We start from the raw sequence: 21,323 nt of genomic DNA on the forward strand, positions 1-21,323 counted from the left end.
CCAGCTCTGGTCAGAAGTCACCAAGTTGTTTTAGCTCAGTACATGGTGCCTGTGTCTCGTATCTCAGTAGGGTTTATTGGTGGAGGCTCAACGCGGTGCTAGGACGGCCATCTGGCCCCCGGAGCGGAGCGAACTCCCAGCCAGCTCCCTCGGAGCGTGGGCAGGACAAACGTGTGTGCGTTTGCACCAGCCCGTGTGAACTAACCTGGGTGAACTCAAAATGGTTTGTTCGGGGGGAAAAACGCGAGCAAGTTTTGCACTAAGGGAATTAAAGCAGTAGTGACCCTTTGTTCAGTGAGGGAGCGGAAAAGCGGAGCGCAGGGCGAAGCAGGGGCTCCCACACCTTCCTTTGGGCACCTCCACAACAAGGTGAGAATGTGGAGATTTGTACCCATCGGTGAGTTACATCCATGCGGTATTTTTAATTTTAAAAGTGTTTAAGGCTAGCTTGGATAGGGATTGGAGAAACCTGGTCTAGTGGAAGGTGCCCCTGCCCACGGCAAAGGGGTTGGAATGACATGGTCACCTCCAACCCAATCTGTGATTATGTGTTTCCAGGAGACCTGAACCCTGTCCTTATGGCATACTGGATATTACATATATCACCTTATATATTCCTGCCTTTACATCAGCTCATAAAAGCACAAGGGATCTCTAGGAGCACATTCCACTGTGCCCCACACAAAACTGCAGTTAAAACACAAAGAGCAAAGACAACAATGGGGTGAAACCAAGACAACCTCTGGGTAGAGAATTATTCAGTAATTCCAAAGAGATGAGGCACGTCCCATCTTCAAATGCAGTGAATTTGAGCAGCAACATCAAAATACACACTCTTAGTAGCTAATGCTATGAATCAGATTTATGTTTATTCACCTATTTATAGAAGCAAACACCATAAAATATGCCCAAAAAATCCCAAACACTATCAGATAAACTTTTTCTTTTAATTTGTAGGTAATTTGTTATCTTCTTTTAACTTATGTACTATTCATACATATAATGTATTTATTCCTTAACTGAGCATTATGAGGGTCAAATTCTAGGACAGCCTCTAATGCAAGACAAATTATTGCAATTCCTACAAAGATTATATAAACATTTCCAGTATTTTACAGAAAGATGTAAACAGGCAGGATTGTTTCCAGCACAAATGGGTATCTATGTATTCAGATTTAAAGAAATTTGCCCTGCCCTGCTTTGAGTTACATCCTCAAACACCTACTCCAGGGCATGCAGGAATGTTTCTGAAAGCAAAATATCTAGAAAACAGTTAAATCCTCAAGCTTGCAAATGGTCACACATCCCCATAGTGTTATGTTTTCAGTAGGATTGAAATACTCACTGGAAAAAAAAATTAAAGGGTTGCTTTTTTAAGTTATTTAGGGGACACAGCCCACCAGAATTCACTCTATAATAATGCATTTTCTGCTTATAGAATAGAACAAAAGTATCAGATCTGAAACAGTCTAAAATCTAGTAGATTTTAATAGAATATTTAAAAAAAAAATCAAGAAACAACCACATCTATATTATATACTGCTGAAATGCACTCTCCTTTGCTGAACACCACCCCAGGTTGGGTTTTTTTCCAAGAGCTCTATTAATTGAAAACAATAATTTGTTTTCTCTTTTGTAAAATGTAAAAAGCACAGAATTTGTCTTTAAAATATAGTTGTCAGATATCAAGGGGTATATATATGCTAACATTTACCCTAGGGGTATTTCAGGGCTAGAATCTGTTACAAATAAAATCTTTATTCATATGAACAGCTACCTGGGGGGCAATACTGAATGTTATACATAATATTTATATATATATATATTTAAAATAATATAGCAGTGCTATTAAAACACACTGGAAGCTACACTGAATTTAGTCACTCTGTTTTACAGTTTTATGCTACTAAGTTTTTGGAGACTGAATTATTTTGTAGAGGATAGCTCCTAAAAGATAAACTCCTTTCATCTAATGTATCATACCAATGTTTTACTATCTGTAATTTAATAGACTGCTCACTGTAATAAAGAAAATAATTAGAGGAAAAAAAAAAAGCATTTTTGTTTTTCATTAAATTGTGCAACAGTATTTTCAAATTTGAGAACTTTCCTTGAATTAAGAATTTTTAAAAGGCTAAAAAAATTTCTTCTTTTACATGCTTTCTGGAATTACAGAATAGTCACTGTGTGTTATGGAAAACAACTTTAGGCTAAAGATCAGACACCCACATTTATCAAGAGGCTGAAGCTGTCTGAAGAAGTTGGGAGACAAAGCAGTGAGCACAGCAGCTCTGCTGGACCTTCCAAATCCACAGAATGAAGATAATATCCCACCAACTGCTAACAAAACCCTCAGATGGTTGAAAACCTTGTCTAGAGAAAGCAGACAGTAATTCTTCCCTTTTTTCAGTGCTCTTCAAATGCTGTGATTTGGAAACTGCCACCACGAGAACGAAACTCCTCGTACCAACGCAACATCCAAGCACCTTCTTTCAAATTAGGGAAAAATCATCTGTTGACTCTACAGCAATTGAAACTCAGTCTGTGGCTGCTGCACATCAATCTATGTGATCATTGCAAGATCTCTAGGCAAGTAATCCACCTTTAAATTCTCATTCTGGCCTTCTAAGTTGAAGGGATTCTGCATGCTTGGGCTTCCCACTCCTCAGGGCTCCCATGCTCCTCTCAGGAGAAGAAGGAAAACATGAGCTGGTTTAACACATTGCTCAGCAAAGCCAAGGAAACAGAAAAGCAAAACTTTTCCGGAGAAATGCAGCACAGACTTTGCATTGGGGAACTAATACAAATCCAGGCAGGGCTGCAGATCTAACACTGAGTGTCCGATATCTCCCGTAAGAGCTCTGTGTGTTCCCTGTGGAGGGTGAGGACACCTTCTCCCTGTGACAATCCCGGGGAGATCTCCACCTTCTTGGGAACATCACGTTCCTGCACACCAAGAGAGCGGCCGTACAGTTCACAAAAGTAACATTAAATGCCCTGTTTGTTACCAGCTCAGCTTTAGTTTGTGCTCAAGGGAGGACACGTCTGTTCTCTGATAAAACAATTAGCAAGTTCATCACAGAAACTCTCTGTTCACTGTAGAACATCTGAATTTAACATCTACAGCTCTGCAGTGCATCCTTTGTTTCAAAAGCACTTTTTAAGACTATTCCTTAACTTGCTGAGTGTCACATTTAAATTAACGAACCTTCTGCTCCCAAAAATCAGCTTATATGGATAGAACTCTAAATCCCTTAAAACATATCTACACTGCTTGTCTAAAATACATCTAAATCAGACTCAACAGCATCATTATTACTTCTCACACACACCAGGATCTTGAAATAAAGTACAGTTTGAACATAAAAACTTAGTAAGGCAGCTCCGTTATCACAAGTGTTTGCACTTGAAATATCCATGACCTTTCTGTACCACTAAATATACAAATAAAAACAAGGTATTTACAAAATGTCACATTTATGGAAAGCACTTATAAAACAAAGGGGTTTTTTCTTTAAATAATATCAGTATTATAAGTAATGCAAATTTGGTATTTTCCACGACCCCAGAAGAAGGCTGAAATATTTAAATGTGCAATTCTAAACACGCAGTATTGCCAGTTTAGAATGGAATTTTGTCTTTACAAACTGCTACCTGGGAAGCTGATCTTCAGTGGTTATTAGAAAGCTTAGAAATAACAGGATTAAAATTAATTTTAATCAATGTGTTTTCTAATAGGAGAGTAGTCATCCTTACTAGGTTGCATGTGATGCACCCATACTTTCAATTTAATAAAATAATCGAAACATTCAATTACAAAACAAGCATTAAAAATGTGCAAGTAAAGTAGAAGGTACCTCTAATCAGTTTTCCTCTCACCAGCCATATCAGACCTTGATCCTAAAATTTTATGCTGCCTGCGAGGACAAGGTACAAATTCTATTTTAACCATTGCATCTTTGTCAACTTTGACTGTTTGATTCCCTCTGCTCCAACCCGAACAGCACCAGCAAAGAAAACACTTTCCTCTCCTTAAGATGCTCCATTGGTTAGATCAGATTTATTTGCTGTCAGTAAAGGTTGTATTTGCACATAAGTCTATGACAGATTGCAAGTTTATTAACTTCAAGTGAGTTTTCAGGCTGCTGGGTTGAGGTTTTTTTGTTTGGTTGTTGGGTTTTTTGTGGGATTTTGCTTTTTTTGGGGTTTTTTTTGTCAGCACTCCCTCCCCCTTTCCCCAAGATGTGGGTTACTTGACAAATTGGAGTTAAGTTATCTTAGGTCAATGTAACTGTAAGTTAAACTAATGAAGTGTATGTCTATGAGTGATGTCTGATTAGTTTAATGCAGTTAGTGCTGGACAGCTTGGGCTGCTGACCTTGAAGGAACACAGATAACATTGTGATGCGTTGGAGGATGTGGTTGTGATACAAGACAAATTTACATAACAGTTTGTCATGTACACTCCTCCAAAACAAAACTGTTGCAAAAAGAAAGCAAGAGGAAACTAAATGCCTCGCACAAGACAAAACGGGGAAAATTAATTATAACGTTTGGCTTGAGGTGGGAGATTATTTTAAATGGGAGCCAAAAGCAGGCACAGGAAAGGTGTACGTTTACACAATATGTGCTCCAAGACGGCTTAGACATTGTGCTGGGTAACACTGAGCAAATGCAGCCTTCTACAGCACAAATCTACTCTTGGAAAATTATATTCCTTTCTCAGGAAGCACCTACTCTCTCACAGTAAAAAACACCAGACCCAGTTCTGAACTGTGACTCGTTGGCACATCATTCAGGTGTGCTCAGAGTCCTCCTGAAGCTCATTCTGCAGCTGCTTGGGCTAAAAGAACCCTGTGCATGAACAGCCTCCCCCCATGAAGGTGCACAGTCCCCACACAACGTTCTGCATGCTGTGAGCAAAGCTCTATCTCACTGCTCCAGACAATCACCTCGCCACATCTCATCTGATCAGGTAGGCCAAGCAAAACTGCTGGGTTTACAGACAGCTTGGCTCTGGAGGGGCTGATTCTCACTATGTGATAGCTATCTTGTCAACCTAAATCGCCCGTTTTTATCAGCACAGGTTCTAGCTGATGGAAATTTGCTACTTACATAAATGTATAATTGACACCCACAGTTGCTGGCACGTTACTGAACTGGACCATCATTAAGATAAAACTGCTCCCTTAATCCTCCAGGTCAGCCTGAGCAGGACACTGATAAATCAGACTTGCTAATAGATACATGGGAGGGCACGTGAGGAAGCTTGCAGTGCTCACATCTATGCCATCTCTCAGCCTAATCTGTGAAGCACAGTTTAAACCTTTCAGAATGACTGAGCTCACATGATAAATTTTAAATAAGAGATACACATACACATACAGACATCAGGCACCCAGATATTGAGAGACTCTCGGGGACTGGAGATGCAAGAAAAAACAGTCCTGGAAATTCTAAATAAAACATGCAATTTCTCAGTTATACCCAAGAAGAAAAACCTGTACTGCCCACTGCAAGCCCCTAAATGCTCTCACATACACCCTTGCATACACACAAGGAGTGAGTTCAAGAGACCTGGTTTAAGGCAGCTGCATAATTTGAGTTTAGAAATTATTCAATCCCTTGGTTACCTGTATTTAGAACTTGTTGGCACTGTTTGCATGAAATAAAGAGCAGAAGTCCGTGCCTTCCAATGCCACTTCTTGGCTGGGAGTGTGCAGAGGACACAATCTTCTTGTAGCTCTTCCTGGAGAAGATCCATCAGCTGTTTGTGGGAGCCACCATAAAAGGGTTCAATGAGAAGGACACTCATTTTCCAAGTACTTCAGAACTGCCTGAAACCTGAAAATGAAAATAGAAAAGTATTTTACTTTAGAAACATAAGTTTACTATTATTATTATTGTTACCACTTTAAATTATATTGGACGAAGAAGAAATATACTGCAAGGCCTTGTAATATATCCTTGATATTATATTAATAAGTCTACTTCAGAAAAGGCAATTTAGGAATTACGATGACTAGATTATTTTGACCTTTAAAAGATACTGTCTGTAAATTTTAAATGAATGAAAATGTGCAAGACTTAGGAACACACTGTATTTTGAATTTATGGGTTTGTTTTCAATCCGATATTTAAAAACAGCTTTACTTTACACACTAACTCCCTAATACAATCAATTATTCCACAACTTAGAATGTAGGTTATTCATTCATTCTCCTTTTCCTGGTGGCAGAGAAAATTAAAGAGTAATTCAAGCACACTTCAGCTAGAACAGTTGCCAGTAATAGTGATTTGGGTAAGAGACTTAAAGGCAGAGAGCAGCTTGGGGAGATGCAGGTGGGTCATTCCCCAGGACACCCTCCTGCATTGCTGGGAGCTGGGATCACAACCCCAGCAACAACAGGACATGTAAACCACCCTATTTCTTCTGAGTTCTCCAAAGTGGGTGGAAGAGAACACTAGAGGAGGCTCAAGGAAGCTCTGAGACAAAAAGCCACAGAGCTGCTCACAAACAGGATGCAGAATGTGCTGCCCAAAGCGAGGGGACAGATGAAAACCGGGTGACTATTGCTCATCGCCCTCATGAGTCACAGCCCTGGGCTACTCAAAAGCTGCTTTTCACATGCTTCGAGCAAAGCCACCACACACAACAGCTGAAAGCTGAAAGGTGTTCACCATCCACAAACACCTCTCTGATGGTTTCCCTCTCAACACTCCCTAAGAATGATGGACTAAACACAATTACTCCAGACTGGTGTTTGACAATGTACATTGCACCTTACACCCATTTCCTGACCTGCAATTTCTAGTGGTTTCAGACTGTAATCCTTATCTTACCAAAACCTCTGGTGACAAGAATTGAGAATTCAACAGAGAACTATATACTGTCCTGAAAATCTCAATCATCATCTCACCCAGAGTTGAGAAACTTAGTTTGATTCAAGATCAGGTTAAAAATGTTATGTATTCTGTAATCAGAGGGCAGAAAACAAACAAAAAAGCCTTTTTAAGTGCACTGTGGCTATCAAAACATCAGTTAACCAGCAACAAAAATCCAAACACTGAATCAATTTAATTGGGAGACAAAACATAATAAACCTTTAGGTTTATTTTTTGTTGTTGGCCCACCAAGGAGCCAGGCAAAATGGTGATGCAGAGCTTCTGGGTCACCACAGAACCATCACCAAAAGAAAAAACCTTCCATGCTCCAACTTTCTTGTCCTAATCCAGCCTGGATTCAGGTTATCATTTGCTCTATCATTCACTCCTCCATAATACTTGAAATAAATTACTTGTTTTAACAAATGCGTTCTTTCCAAACCAAAAGGAAAGCCATCTGGAAGCAGATACTTCACTCCATTTTGGAGCTTGCTTCTTTTCAGGTAGCAAAGCAGTTTCTGATCTCTTTTCCACTGACCTAATTTCAAAAAAATCACACTTTTGAGATCACTGACGTTTTCTGAATTTACAATGATGTAACCAAAATCATACTCTCTCCTCCAAAGCCCTTTTGGAGCCTGCAGGGTAATAACTGCTATAAAAACACAAGCTGTGGCTTAGAATCTGCACTATTCACCTAAAGAACAATTTGTAATTAATCATGCTATGCTTGTCATCAAATGCCACCGAAAATTTAATTCAAGGGACTAAAAGGAAACATTTTATAAATTCAACCCCTAAAAATGGGGTGTGTGAAAAGTTGGTAAATGCCACTGAGTCAGTCACTCAGGGAGGCTTGCAACTAATTTACAAATCATTAGCAGTATCACTAATAAAGCAATTTGTTCATGAAGCATCTGATCAGATCACACTTCACCAGACTAGTTCTGAAACTGGTTTTATCACCCAGGTTCAGCTGAACCCACACTGTGCTCTTTGGTTTTATTTTGCACCAGTTTTCACTGTACATCCCTCACGGGAACAGAGAATGACTGTACATGCTGACGGGAAGAGATTGCTCAGTCCTCGTGTTTCCTCCTGCTTAAAGACCCTGACATTTACTTCATTATTCTGCATTTACCTACCTTTAGATCTATTAGGGGGACTGCAATGCACAAGCATTACTACACAATAAACTCCCTTTGGCTATTTACATTGGGAAACTGGGTTGAATCGTGGATGTGTCGTGGAGTGGGTGTTAAGATAGCTCTTGATATGTAATTCTTCACAATAACACTCATAGACCCCGTGGCAGCAGCCCATGAGGGTGACAATCAGCAATGACACATTTTTTTTTCAGAGGCGACCTAAAGCTCAAAGGTTTTCTTACAAAACTCACTCGCTCCAAAAAAATGTAGGTACTGCTTATGGAAATCCTCACTAGCACTTGTAGGATTCTGTTGTTGTGTGATCTCTGTACATTACCAGCAATATACACCAAATTCAATTCAGAAAAAATGTTATAATGTTATTTAAGAAGCAGTACGTGGTTTATTTTATTCCTTTTTGTCGTTTGTTTTTTCAAAATAAGATGCTACCTACATAAGATACTACTAAAGGATAATGGCAGTACAATATATGTCACATTCACTTCAGGGCTTGAGTTAGATGAAGCAACTTAAAAGTCAATAAATCTTCTGTTTTTAAAAGATACACTGATAATGCTAAGGAAATTATATTACATATAACTAATAATTTCTTGTACTTAGAAAGACACAGAGGAGGTAGGACATGGTCGTTTGGCTCATATTTCACCCACATGACTTCCAGTTTTGTTCACATACAAAAATAACAGCTATTATTTTTGCTTTATTTCCCTTGACCCAGCCAAGTTAAGGTAAATATGTACCATAAACTCCTCAGAGGTCTCCAAAAGACACAGCTGATAAATGGCCTGAGAACATTCACCATATCTGATGGAATGCAATCCTCAATTAAATATAAATCACTCCAGGTATTCTTTTCCCCATTTCAAAGAAAACAACAAATATTAGAAAAACAGAACTGCTTCCCCTTTCTCATTACAGTATTTCCTCTCTGGAGCCAGCAATCCTGGGTGTTCCTCAAACAGCTCAACCCCATCCACATGGTTGCAGGATCCTTTCCTTTGAAAGTTTCCTACTCTGTCTTTACCATACAGAGCAGCACATTCCTCAGGATACACATTACACATCTGAAAAAAAAAAACCTTCAAAGTGGTAACAGTGTCCAAATGACATGACTAATACAGAGGTATATTGAAGTACTGAGAAGTGTAGGTGGGTAATTAGGTGCTGTCTCAAAGCCAGAAGCTCATGGTGACATTCAGCCAGGACTTTTGTCACTTGCTGCAGCTCTACCCCACACTGAAACATGGCAAGTCATGGAGTCCCTGAAAGAGCCACTGCTGTTTGAACCAGTAATTTCCTTTTAAAAGGAAGTCTGAGTACTGCACAGAGTAATAAATAAAAATTATCTTTAAAGGCATGGAAGGATTAACTGTTCAACCAGACACAAAACCATGGCTTCTTTTTAAACTCCAGGTGAATGCCAACTTAGGTATTTTTGTTAACCAACCTAGGCAGAGAAAACCCATCATTTTCCACAATTTATTAAAGAACACACATTCACTCTTATATGCAGAAGTGTGGTTTCACAAACATCAGCACAGCTCACATCAGGAAGCCATAATTAGCTCTGTTCATTGACGTACTCAGACAACATAAATTACAGACCACGTCTAAATATCTGTCCAACAAAACAGCTGAGCAACCATCCAAGCCCAAAGGAATAATTGTTAATATATTCCACAGGTAGAGCTCTGCTATTAGTTACAGGAAATAAGGTATATGGTTTCAGTAATGATTGTTTTAACCGTCACAGTCCCACACATATGAGAAATTTATTCCACCGCCGTATCCGAGCACACGTGGTTCAGAGTGTCGTAACTCAACCCACTGCAAAACCCACCAGGTACAACCTGTGGACATCAACACACTTAAACCTTTGATGGTTTCACATAAACTCACTGTGACGGCTGAGACAGGCAAAAAATTTCCATGTTTCACATTGCAATAAAATGTGATTTTCCAAAGGACTTTTGAGAGTCTTTACCTTTCCTCCTCTGTCCCTTCTCATCCCCACCTGAATTGGGGATGTGCTGTAAATACACACCCAGAGATTGAAAGAGCCTGCACTGCCCTCCCACTCACGATAGTGACTCACCGAAACCCCAAAGCTGTACCTTAAACACAATCACATCTTAAGGTTTAACCAAAATTTAACTTGTATTTAGATCACCCAAAAGTACCAGTTTTGAGGTTTGTCATTACTAAACTGCATAAGCGAGAATGACAATTTATCTTTTATATAAACCAACTGGAAAAAGCAAGAAAACCTCCACTTCTTTTGAGAATGTGGTAGACCAAAATTGTTCACCTGCATTTGGATGGCTGAGCAGCAGTAACATTAATTTACTGTTGACACCCATAAACCACAGTCTGGACTATGTACACAACCTGAGAGCTACAAACACCTACAGAATACCAAAATTTACCATTACCTGGAGGAAGCAAGGAATGAAACCTCCATGGATTTCCTGGCCTGCTTTGGTTTCACTAAAATACCACATCTCATTTTTACTGTACTTATGAGCTACACATACAAGGGCATGGAGTGACAGAACAAGGAGAATGGCTTTAAACTGAAAGAAGGTAGGTTTACATTAGAAACTGGGAGGAAATCCTTCCCTGTCATGGTGGAGAGGCCCTGGCACAGGGTGTCCAGAGAAGCTGTGGCTGCCCCTGGATCCCTGGAAGTGTCCAAGGCCAGGCTGGACAGGGCTTGGAGCACCCTGGGATAGTGGAAGGCATCCCTGACCATGTCAGGGGGTGGCACTGGATGAGGTTTAAGGTCCCAAACTATTCTGTGATTCTATCAAACAACATAATTTTTCAAAGAATTGGTTTGATCTTAATTGAATTGTGAGGACTTCCACGTTCAGTTCTTATGTCTGTGTTTTCAACCCTGAGATGGAGCAGCAGGAATTGGAAATCAAGATTTTTAAGATGTCCCATGGCTATCAATCCAGAGACACACCGACATAAGAAACAGTTAAGGCTCCTTTTGGAGTTTATGCATTTAGAAAGTAACATGCTGTAAAAGCTGCACACTACCCTGTGAATGCTAAGTTAACAATATTGCTATAAATCCTTAGGAAAAAGATGTTAATGCATATGCGGTGTACGCATTTTAAAACTCAGAATTTAAACTGTTTTACTATTTTATCTAGGCAAAGGCACTAATGACCTTCATAATTTTATGTTGTAAATTAAATTTGGGGTTTTTTTCCAGCTACAGAAAAGCAAAAAAAATTTAATCCCCAGAATTTTCTTTTTACCTTCTTCCCTAACACAGTCTGAGACGATCATAAATACTCTGCATCTATACTTCTAGCCATCCTCAATCAACATCTTTGAAGATCTTAATCTATACTGAATAAATTATTGCAATTTATACTTTTTTTCCAGTGGAGAAAGACATCTGTGCATCACATTTATGGTTAAATCAAAACCACAACAGTCAAAGTTACCTCTGTGGGGAAGCCTCCATGCCCCCATGGAGCACAGCACTCCAAAGATATATTTCAGGGAAATTTCCCTGACTGATGTGCTGATGCCTCAGTACACTTGGAATGGCAATTACAATATGCAACTTGCTTTCTTTGTGTCTAATTGACCTCCTAAATTGCATGCATGGGACTAAATACTACTCAGGACAGGGCATGAGGGATACTCAGTACTCTGTAAACTACCCTCACAAATTCAGTTTTACAAGGGCAAATTAAACATTGTTCATATTTAATTAGGATAAAATTTTCCTCCAAAGAAAAGCAAGATAAAAGGGAAAAAGACACAGAAAAGGTGTGATGGAGAACCAGGGCCATCCTCTGCCAAGAAAACAACCACAGCCACCATCACCCACAAACCAAATTAACTCTTCCACAGGCTTTGTTCCTCTGTCTCCTCCTTTTAATGGTCCAAATAGATTTACAGAAGTTAACATGAGTATGCTGCAGAGCAGAAGATATTAAATAATTATCTTCACAAAAAGTTTTACATTATTTTGAGGAGCTCTTCCACCACTAACAGGATTTTTTTAAACAAGGTAAAATAAAAAAAAAAATACAGCTCTAATATGAGAGTATGCCAGGTTTGCAATTGGATCTGAGAGAAAATTAGTTATCCTGATTTAACAGTTAATTATAAGCTCCCATTTGCCATGTAATTCAGAAGCCTAGAAAAATGAAAACTGATTTTAACAGACTGCTGAAGTTGTTAAATGATATGTTGGCTTTACCCAACTTATTTGCAGTGTGTTTACAGCACATGAAGGATCAACACAGTTTACAGGACTCAACATTTCCAGTGCTGCACCTATGACTATAAATTTGATAGCACTGATGATGCTGAAGGCTTACATTAGGTTTAAATAGATGAAGGATCCTTGATTTAGAGTATCTCCGAGAGGAGAGGGAACTAATAGGTGTGGTAATGGGAGATGTAGCACTATTTTTAAACTTGACAGGAGACATATTAGTTGCTAGTTCCCTATTATAGAAAAAGTCCCAGTCTGGTAATAATGGGCTGGCATTTTGAAATTCCTCCGATTTATTAGGAATATGATGAGAAATGTGCTCCACACGCTCTGAGCTTCAGACCAGTTTCTGTACAGAAGGTAAGAATTACAATGTGCATTCATGGCCAGTTTAAAGAGCATATGTATTCATTTTTAAAAAGTCACAAATATTTTAACTAATTTTATTTGAAAGTCACAGTCTACAGTGCATATTAGCCAATTGATTAAAAGACAAAGCATTTGCTAGAAGCCATCATTAGTCACTCTGTGAAGTAATAAAAATCAACCCACATCAAAAAGTTGATTTGTTTTCCTCAGCAAATTTGAAGTAGCAAAATAATAAATGAAGACCCAATCACTCTTGTGTCAACAGAACTTAGGATTGAGAAATTAAACTGCTCTTATAAAAAGCTGGAATTGCAAGAGTTAATTTCAACATTAGGCTTGGTAGCCTGAGATGTTTGGCAGCAACACTTGAGTGGGCACAAGCCAGATTTCTTTTGCAGTCAGAAGGTATCCCTTGAATATGTGATGAAAGGATCTGCTTCTTCAGTCACACCTTGAGTCCATGAAAAGGATGCAATGAGATCCACTGTCAAATGGAGTTCAGCTGTGAAATCAGGGAGGGGACCCAAACACAGGAGCAATTCTGAGGACAGGTGGTAAGAAAGCCAACTCTGTCCTGAGCTGCATCCAAAGCCATAGGGGCAGCAGGTCGAGAGAGGGGATGCTGCCCCTCTGCTCCCGTGAGATCCCAACTGCAGAGCTGCATCCAGCTCTGGGCTTTCCAGTGCAAGAGAGATGTGGGCTTGGTAAAGCCAGGCTGGGAGAGCTGGGGGTGTTCACCTGGAGGAGAGAAGGCTGCCAGAGCCTAAAGGGGCTCCAGGAGAGCTGGAGAGGGGCTGGGGACAAGGGATGGAGGGACAGGACACAGGGATTGTGCTCAACCCTCACTGACAGGGTTAGATAAGATAACAAAATTCTTCACTGTGAGGGTGGTAAGGGCACAGGTTGCCCAGAGAAGCTGTGGCTGCCCTGGATCCCTGGAAGTGTCCAAGGTTGGGTTGGACAAGGCTTAGAGTAACCTGGGATAGTGGAATATGTCCTGACCACAGCAGGAGGTAGGAACAAGATGAGCTTTAAGGTCTCTTCCAACCCAAACCATTCTGCGATGCAAAGTTCACAAGATATTTCAGTAAAATTACTTCAAAATTTATTTCAATCGTGATGGAAAATGGACTTCAAAAGAGGAGCCAAATGTACCTGCCATGTTTTCCCACCTTAAGACCTGCAACTAAAGGAACATAAAAAGAGCAATCATGAGGATATTGCCAACCTATGAAATCCTTAATTTCAAGGGAAGAGAATAAATGATCAAGTTATTGTTAGTTTATGAGACACAACATTTAAGTACTGGATCCCTACAGCAGTGTGGGCATGATCCTCTAAGTAACTTCAAGGCTGAAATGTTACTTGTACAAAAAAGCCCTCAGCTTTGAATATTAAGTACTAAAATTCAACAGATGAAATTTTCTGTTCTTTCACTTGCCCAACTCTTTTCAGTTCAGGAGAGAGTTGAACCAGGGCTTCATGTTCTGAAGCCATAAGAACAGAAATACCTCTCATTAACTTCTGTGCAGCCAGCACCACAGTAGGGCTTTTAGAAACCCCTCAAAAGCCCTCAGAGTCAATAGCAAACATCACACAATACTGAATGAGGGCTTCATACAGCACTAAACATTTTTCCATGTTAACAATATTTATATCTTATTTCCAACTTGACGTGCAGATGACATGTTACCCACACCAATTTATAAATCCAGCACAATAGGAGTTGCCAATTTGATTTAGTGGTGCAGCACCCTGTTTCCTGTAAATAATTTCCCTAGCAGGCTTTGACTAAGCCCTCTGAAAGGGCTCTAGAAATATTAAAGGCTCCAGTTTCTGGCCAAAATGCTTTCTGACAGCTCACTGCAAGTGTTCCCCAGCATCTCTGCTGACCCAAGAATAGCAAATTTAATGACTTAAGTCACTTGGTTTCTATCCTCTTGTGTGCAGAGCTTGCAAATTACTTCAAGGATTGGCTTAAAGCAATGAAGAAAAGCGTATTCATACATTTTATTTTACTTCACAAGTATCAGAAAGTTAAGGGGTCTGCCTCCTCCACTGGGAAGTATCTATGGATACACACATTGCAGAAAGCTGAAAAACACTGACACGAGTTAAATAAACATGTCTGGTATCATCTGCCAATTGAAATGGTGAGCATTGCAGGAAATATTTGTTTTCCATGAATAAAAGCGATACACAAGCATCTCAAAACAATCTGTTTTGGAAGGTTATTTTGGTTGTTTTGTAAACAAGTTTAGGTTCTGAGCTGATGTTTTCAAAACAGATACTGCAAAGCGAATAAATATTCATGTCTGGGGGAGACCCTAACAGACATGAAACAAGTGCGTGGCCCTTTTTAACAGTGTCACAGATAAAGCAAGGCAAGGACACTCAGAGAGGACATCAAGATGTAAATTTTTTCCTTGAAGTTTCTCAGATGGCTGAAAAGTGCCATTAAAATCATCATGCTCAAAAAAGCCTGGGCCTTAAAAACTTGGCTTTTATTGCACATAAGAAAATCCGGCTACAACCCACAAACAGCACTGTAGTCTTTAACAAAAAGAATTAAAAACAGGAATTTTTTTTTTTAATTTGACTCCATTATAAATCATGAATGTATCAGTACAACTCACTTGGGTTTTCAGCTTTAGGGTCACTGTCTGAAAATCATTTACTGTGCTTGAGCAACTGGCCACACTCACAAAACTTTTCTTCAAAACCTGAAAATCCTTATCAAAATAGAACATACTGCTCAACAAAACCAAAATTATGCTGTCACTTACCAGCTCCTTCCACTTGTACCAGCACAGAACCTGGAGCACTCCCCCCACACACTGGTACAACACTAAGAATCACCGAATAGTTTGGGTTTGAAGAGACCTTAAAGGTTATCTTGTTCCAACCCTGCAGGCAAGGACACCTTACACTAGATCAGACAGCTCCACACCGCACCCAGCCTGGCCTTGGACACTTCCAGGATTGGGAGGTCAGGAACATTAATATGGTTTACAATGGCCATGACTACAGGGGAGCAGAGAACAAAACATATCCACTGCAGGGCTCAGAGCTCAAGGAACTATTTTAAGGTCATTACTGGAAGATCCAAACTATTTAAAGTTTAACTGGATATTAGTAGGTGCTCTTGCTGACACTGCTGATAAAAATCCCAGAAATACCATTACAAGGCAACGCAAGAAACCGCTCACACCTCACACACGCAAGGCCTGTGCTTAATATTCCCACTTCTTCATTTCAAAGCCACAAATATCACAGCCTTTGCCAGCAAGTTAAAGATCTGTTCTGACTCCTACTAAAGGCATCAGGGCTGTGCAGTTACTCTGGCCATTGGGAAATTTTTGGCAATACCCCCAGTTAAGCATTCACAGCAGCCATAAGCAGCTCTTGGAGGCCTGGAAAACAACATCGTATGGACAGTTTGGGAAAACCTCTGTAATCAGGGCAGTGTTACCTCAAAACAGTGTTCCACGGGCAGTCAGGCTCACAGCAATGCTACAGCTGAAACTTCTGGTTATTTCCATGTACCTGGACCAGTTTGAGTGGATCAAAAGGAGTTCATGAGGATGCTCCAAGGGCTGGAGCCCCACAGCTCTGGAGCCAGGCTGGGAGAGCTGGTGGTGCTCACCTGGAGAAGAGAAGGCCCTGGGGAGAGCTCAGAGCCCCTTCTGGTGCCTCAAAGGCCTTCAGGAGAGATGGAAACGTTCTTGGGACGTGGGCTTGGAGGGATAGGACAGATGGAATGGCTTCAAACTGAAGAGTAAGGTTAGACTAGAGATTTGGAGTGCTTTTGTTACAGAGATGACATTAAACCTGTATTTAAATCACCTATTTATGCTGTGGTTTTCAAAAATCACTTTCATTCAATGGATCTGAAGCCAAGAGAGGTGTTACACAGGCCTTAGATCAGCATCATTCACTCTGAACTTTCTGAATATTTTCAGATCCTATTTTCCCATCAGTGTTTAAGCAGAGACTAATTCCACAAAGCTTTGTCAGCGATAGATACTTGAAGGTGCTTATGAAACTGATTTAGCCCCACATTTAAGGCAGAAATAAATCTGGAAGACACTCTCCCCCCTTTGACCACCAAAGATAAAATATAATTATGAGGGAGGGGAAAGGAGAGGAAGGAAAATAATAAGTTCCCTTCAGAAAATATACAAGTGGAAAAAAAACTCAGATGGGGTACCCAAAATAAGCAATACCATGCAAATGCTCTGAGAAAAGGGAATTATTTCCACCTATCTGCATTGATCACACACACACTTGCTTCCACTGACAAGAACGTAATCCAAACTCTGCCTGTTCATCTCAAAGTGGTTATGAAGCCATGTGTGAGGTGCATTCAACATCCTCTAAGATGAACAGAATCTGTTTTGCATGCCAATATCCTTGGAGAGAGCAATATTCATGCAAGATGATTCAAGCTACTCTTCAGAGCTGCAGCACTCTGCCTCCCCATTGAAGCTCTGAATGAGCATGGGCAAGAGAGATCCATAAACCATTTTTCCTAGAGTCTATAGACAGTTGGTTTCTTAACACTCACGGAAACATCTTCTTGGGCATTAACAGAATGACTTAGAAAGAAAAAAAGTCTGCTTTTTCTCTTTAGAGCTGAGCTTCTTTTCAAGCTGTGTAACACCACTTGATATTTAGTTTAGCTACTCAACCAAGCATCAGCCTTCAATGTATCCAAGGTGCAGAATGGTTGACTAACACAGACCATTTCACTTGTTCGGGCTTATTTACAAATACCACTTACATACTGCTGGCATTTATAATGACACCTGGGATGTTGCTGACACACCACTACGTTTGTAAAGTTGGTGTCTACAGGCACAGTGGATTCTAAGAAACGTGCTGGGGAATACACACAGCGTTTCCTTTGACTGTTACCAGAATGGTTACTTTGACTATATCCTATCTGAATAGGGAAAAAAGCTTCAGAAACAAGCTTTAGCAAGGTTAATCCCCCACTGATTTTCTTATCACTCAACACTATTTCACTCAATTACTTTTTTCAATGATTTTCACAAAAAAACTGCCTCCTGACCATATTACAGGGTTGCTTAAATTATACTGCAGAGACCCATTCATGCATACACAGAACTTCATGTGTTTCTTACTGCTGTTGCCTACTGACTTGTTATTCCAAAGCCCACAGCCTCTAAATACCACACTTCAGTCCTAGAAACCTTGACGCAGTGTTTGATGACAGAGAAATACTTGGTTTGGTTTTGTATATATATAGCCAGACTAGAAGGCATTTACCTTACAGCGGAAGCAAAAATGGAATATAGATGATTAATTCAACTTCGCAAAGCCAAAGGAGTCCTAATCTGTATGAACATGTCCCAAGCCTTGAAGTGTCCACAGCCAGCTTGGATGGGGCTTGGAGCAACCTGGGATAGTGAAAGGTGTCCCTGCCCATGGCAGGGGGTTGCAACTACATCACTTTTAAGGTCCCTCGCAACCTAAACCATATTATGATTCTAAAACAAAATAAAACACTGTGTATAAGCTCAAATTACTAGCAATTTGTAAGAAAAAGCTTGGATTCTTACACAGAACTAATAATATAACTTCTAACCAAACATTGTCAATTGTTCTGTCTAAATATGCTTGAAACAACAAACTGTAATTATTCTATCTCCTCCCTCCAACCCCAAAATCATACTACACCTTCTGCCTGGGGTTTTCCCATTATTAACAACAAGAGGTTTAATTTATCTGCTTTTATCCAAAAATGCTGAAGAGCTTAACAAACATTAATTAAACCTCGCAACACTCGTGTGAGGTAGGCAGGTATTGTTATCTCTACTTTACAGATGAGAAAACCTGAATTAAAAATTGTGATTTGCACTGTTTCCCAACAGTAGTTTTACAGTAAAACCAAGTGCAGAAGAAAGGAGCAGTGACTCGTATGCCCCTATTCCCAACCACCACAATATACATTCTCTTTCAAACCAGCAGGACTTTGAGAAAAGTCCTTGACACTTTGCCACACGTGAGAAAAATATTCTGAAAAACAGCATTAATTTATCATTAGCATCATCCCTTCTAAGAAAATACAGACAAATACATCTTTCACCCAGATTGTACTTCCATTATTTCATTATGAAAATGAGACCAAATTGTATCCTCTTCATCTGGATAGCTGATGAATTCCATCTTCAAAAGGAAAATCCACACTTCTTGAAGCCATATGAATTGTTTCTCAAAAAAACTGAATCCCTGATTTCCTCTTTTCACTTATGTTTCTTAACAATTCCTAAGTTCTTCCCTACTCTCTTAGCTTCTTTTCATTACTTCATGTTGCACTTTCCTTTCCTTAATCCTACATCACCTTTTTCTTCTTCTTTAATTTTTTTAATGATAAAACAGGAGATTTACATACAAACAGCACATCAACTACTACCTAGATGGGTCACATACCAATTCTTCCTGTCTCAAACTAGTCTCACTTCCAACCTGTGTATGAACAAATCCTCCATCTGACAGTCCACAAAATCAAACACTCTTCTCTTTGCCCATTCTGCCATATTCCTCATTAGAAAACCTCCAATTTGAATACAGTCATTTCTTCAGTGTTTCAGAAGCAAAAGCTCCACAGTTCTCTTCCTTTATTATCCTTGTCTAATTGCCAGTTTCACTTCCCTTTCTATTTCCACAAATTTAACAATTCTGTCCTCTATAAAAGTGGCCATCTCTGATGTTTTGTAAACTAAGGTAGCACAACAAATGTTTCTGAATGGACACAGAGACAACTGAAGTGATAGAAACTATATTAAAATACAAGTTGATAAAAGCTTTTTTGGCAAAACAACTGTAAAATGTTTTTGAAGTCATATGATTTTTCTGTGACTTGATTTACCTTATTTTAGAATCAGCATGAAAAGTTAAATTAGACCTTTTTTTTTAAACCACACAAGCTAGCACATCTTGTTTGTACTGCTTGCTCTAATGAAGTGAGCCTACACTTGCCAGTGCACAGTAAAAATAGGTAGCTCTGTTATTCATATACACTGCAAGCAGCATCTTGCAGGCTCTGAGAACTCGTTCTCATCATATGGAGGCTGCAATAAATGTTCAGCCACTGTTTTCTCCTTCAGCTCTCAAAATTACAGCTGGATTCTTTAAGCATTACATGTGATTTCTTGCACTTTAAAGCTTCTGAACTACTTGATTTGCAAGATGCAGAAGCTCTGCCCACAGACGCTTTCTTGCTCCCACTTATTTCATCTACAGCCAGAAAAGTACCAAATGCTACTTGTTCATGGGATTTGCTGGTCAATGGACACAGCACCCCCACAGACACACTGCAGCTGAGCAGGATCTGTATCTGCCTCTGCAGCACACAAACCCCATCAACTCCCTTTCCATCACCCCTTAAAGGTGACCCTTCAGAAGAACTTGCCATACAAAGTATTTTATCCTGGCAGCCTGAGAGAGCTGGGCACGTTAAAGCTTGGGAGGAAAAGGCTCAGGAGAGAGCTCAGAGCCCCTTTCCAGTGCTTAAAGGGGCTCCAAGAGAGCTGGAGAGGGACTTGGGGCAAGGGATGGAGGGACAATGGCTTCTCCTGGACAGAAGGCAGGGTTAGATGGGATACTGGGAAGGAATTTTGCCTTGTGAGGGTGAGGAGACCCCAGCACAGGGTGCCCAGAGCAGCTGTGGCTGCCCCTGGATCCCTGGAAGTGTCCAAGGCCAAGCTGGACAAGGCTTAGAGTACCCAGGTATTCCTGGGTTGGAAGGATGTCCCTTCCAAACCAAACCATTCTATGACTCTCTAGGACTAGGAGTATGAAAAATCAGTTTAAGGAAAATTAAGATTTTCCAACAGCTTTCCGCTGTTTAGTTGCCAGCACATTATTTAAATTCAAAATTTTTACATTATTTCAGAACAAACACAGAAATAAATATGCTATTTGTTACTATTTGTTTCCATTTTGAGATGACTTGCTAAAATTTTCTCAATTTCTGCATGTACAAAAGTCAGGCATTATTTAACCTCTGTAGGCACAAAAAGTTGCATTTTTTCTTTTTAATATCCACTAAGGTAACCAATTCCTCTGCATTCAGCCACTGAGAGAACAATCTGAAATCCTGCAAAAACTTCAGATATGCAGCAGAGATCAGTAAGTCTCATCATGAGAGGCTTCTCAGCACATTAATCTCACTCTCCACTACTGTCACTTACTTCTTGCTTGATTCCCAATGTTTTGGCTTTTCTTTTTTATTTTTTTTTTTAATTTTGGTGGATTCTTATCTGCAAAGTCACACAAACTGCCACAGAGCAAACACTCTCCAATGCTTAAAACCAGGTTAGAACCCACAGAAAATTAGTTTCAGTGAGACTACTACTCTTTTGTGTTCTCCTCTTTAGATATATCAACCCCATCTGCATTATAAAAAGTCACTTTTCCCAAACAGTTTATGGTGAAAGAATAGAAGATAAAATTGCTTCTGAAACTCCCTAACAATGAATTTTTTAACTCTTTATTGCATCAAAAAGCCATTTCCCTCCATAATAAATGCTTGGTGAGGAATATAATAAATTACCCCTCCCTGTGGTGTATGAAAATCCGGAGTGAAGCTTGGTTCTGCTCTTCTGAAGCCCCTCACTGAGCACCAC

At 39.8% G+C, this 21,323-nt stretch overlaps 1 protein-coding gene across 4 annotated transcripts in view; it reads right to left on the minus strand.

Moving 5' to 3' along the window:
- GTDC1 (glycosyltransferase like domain containing 1) overlaps positions 1–21,323 on the minus strand; it is a 293,649-nt gene that overhangs the window by 235,257 nt on the left and 37,069 nt on the right. For all 4 annotated transcript variants that reach the window (XM_059476534.1, XM_059476535.1, XM_059476536.1 and 1 more), the window contains exon 4: positions 5,634–5,844. In XM_059476534.1, coding sequence (XP_059332517.1) covers positions 5,634–5,815 — 182 coding nt within the window. In that variant the 5' untranslated portion in view covers positions 5,816–5,844. The remainder of the gene's footprint in view (positions 1–5,633; positions 5,845–21,323) is intronic.

Source organism: Ammospiza nelsoni, chromosome 7, assembly GCF_027579445.1.
Source record: "Ammospiza nelsoni isolate bAmmNel1 chromosome 7, bAmmNel1.pri, whole genome shotgun sequence".
Taxonomy (NCBI): domain Eukaryota; kingdom Metazoa; phylum Chordata; class Aves; order Passeriformes; family Passerellidae; genus Ammospiza; species Ammospiza nelsoni.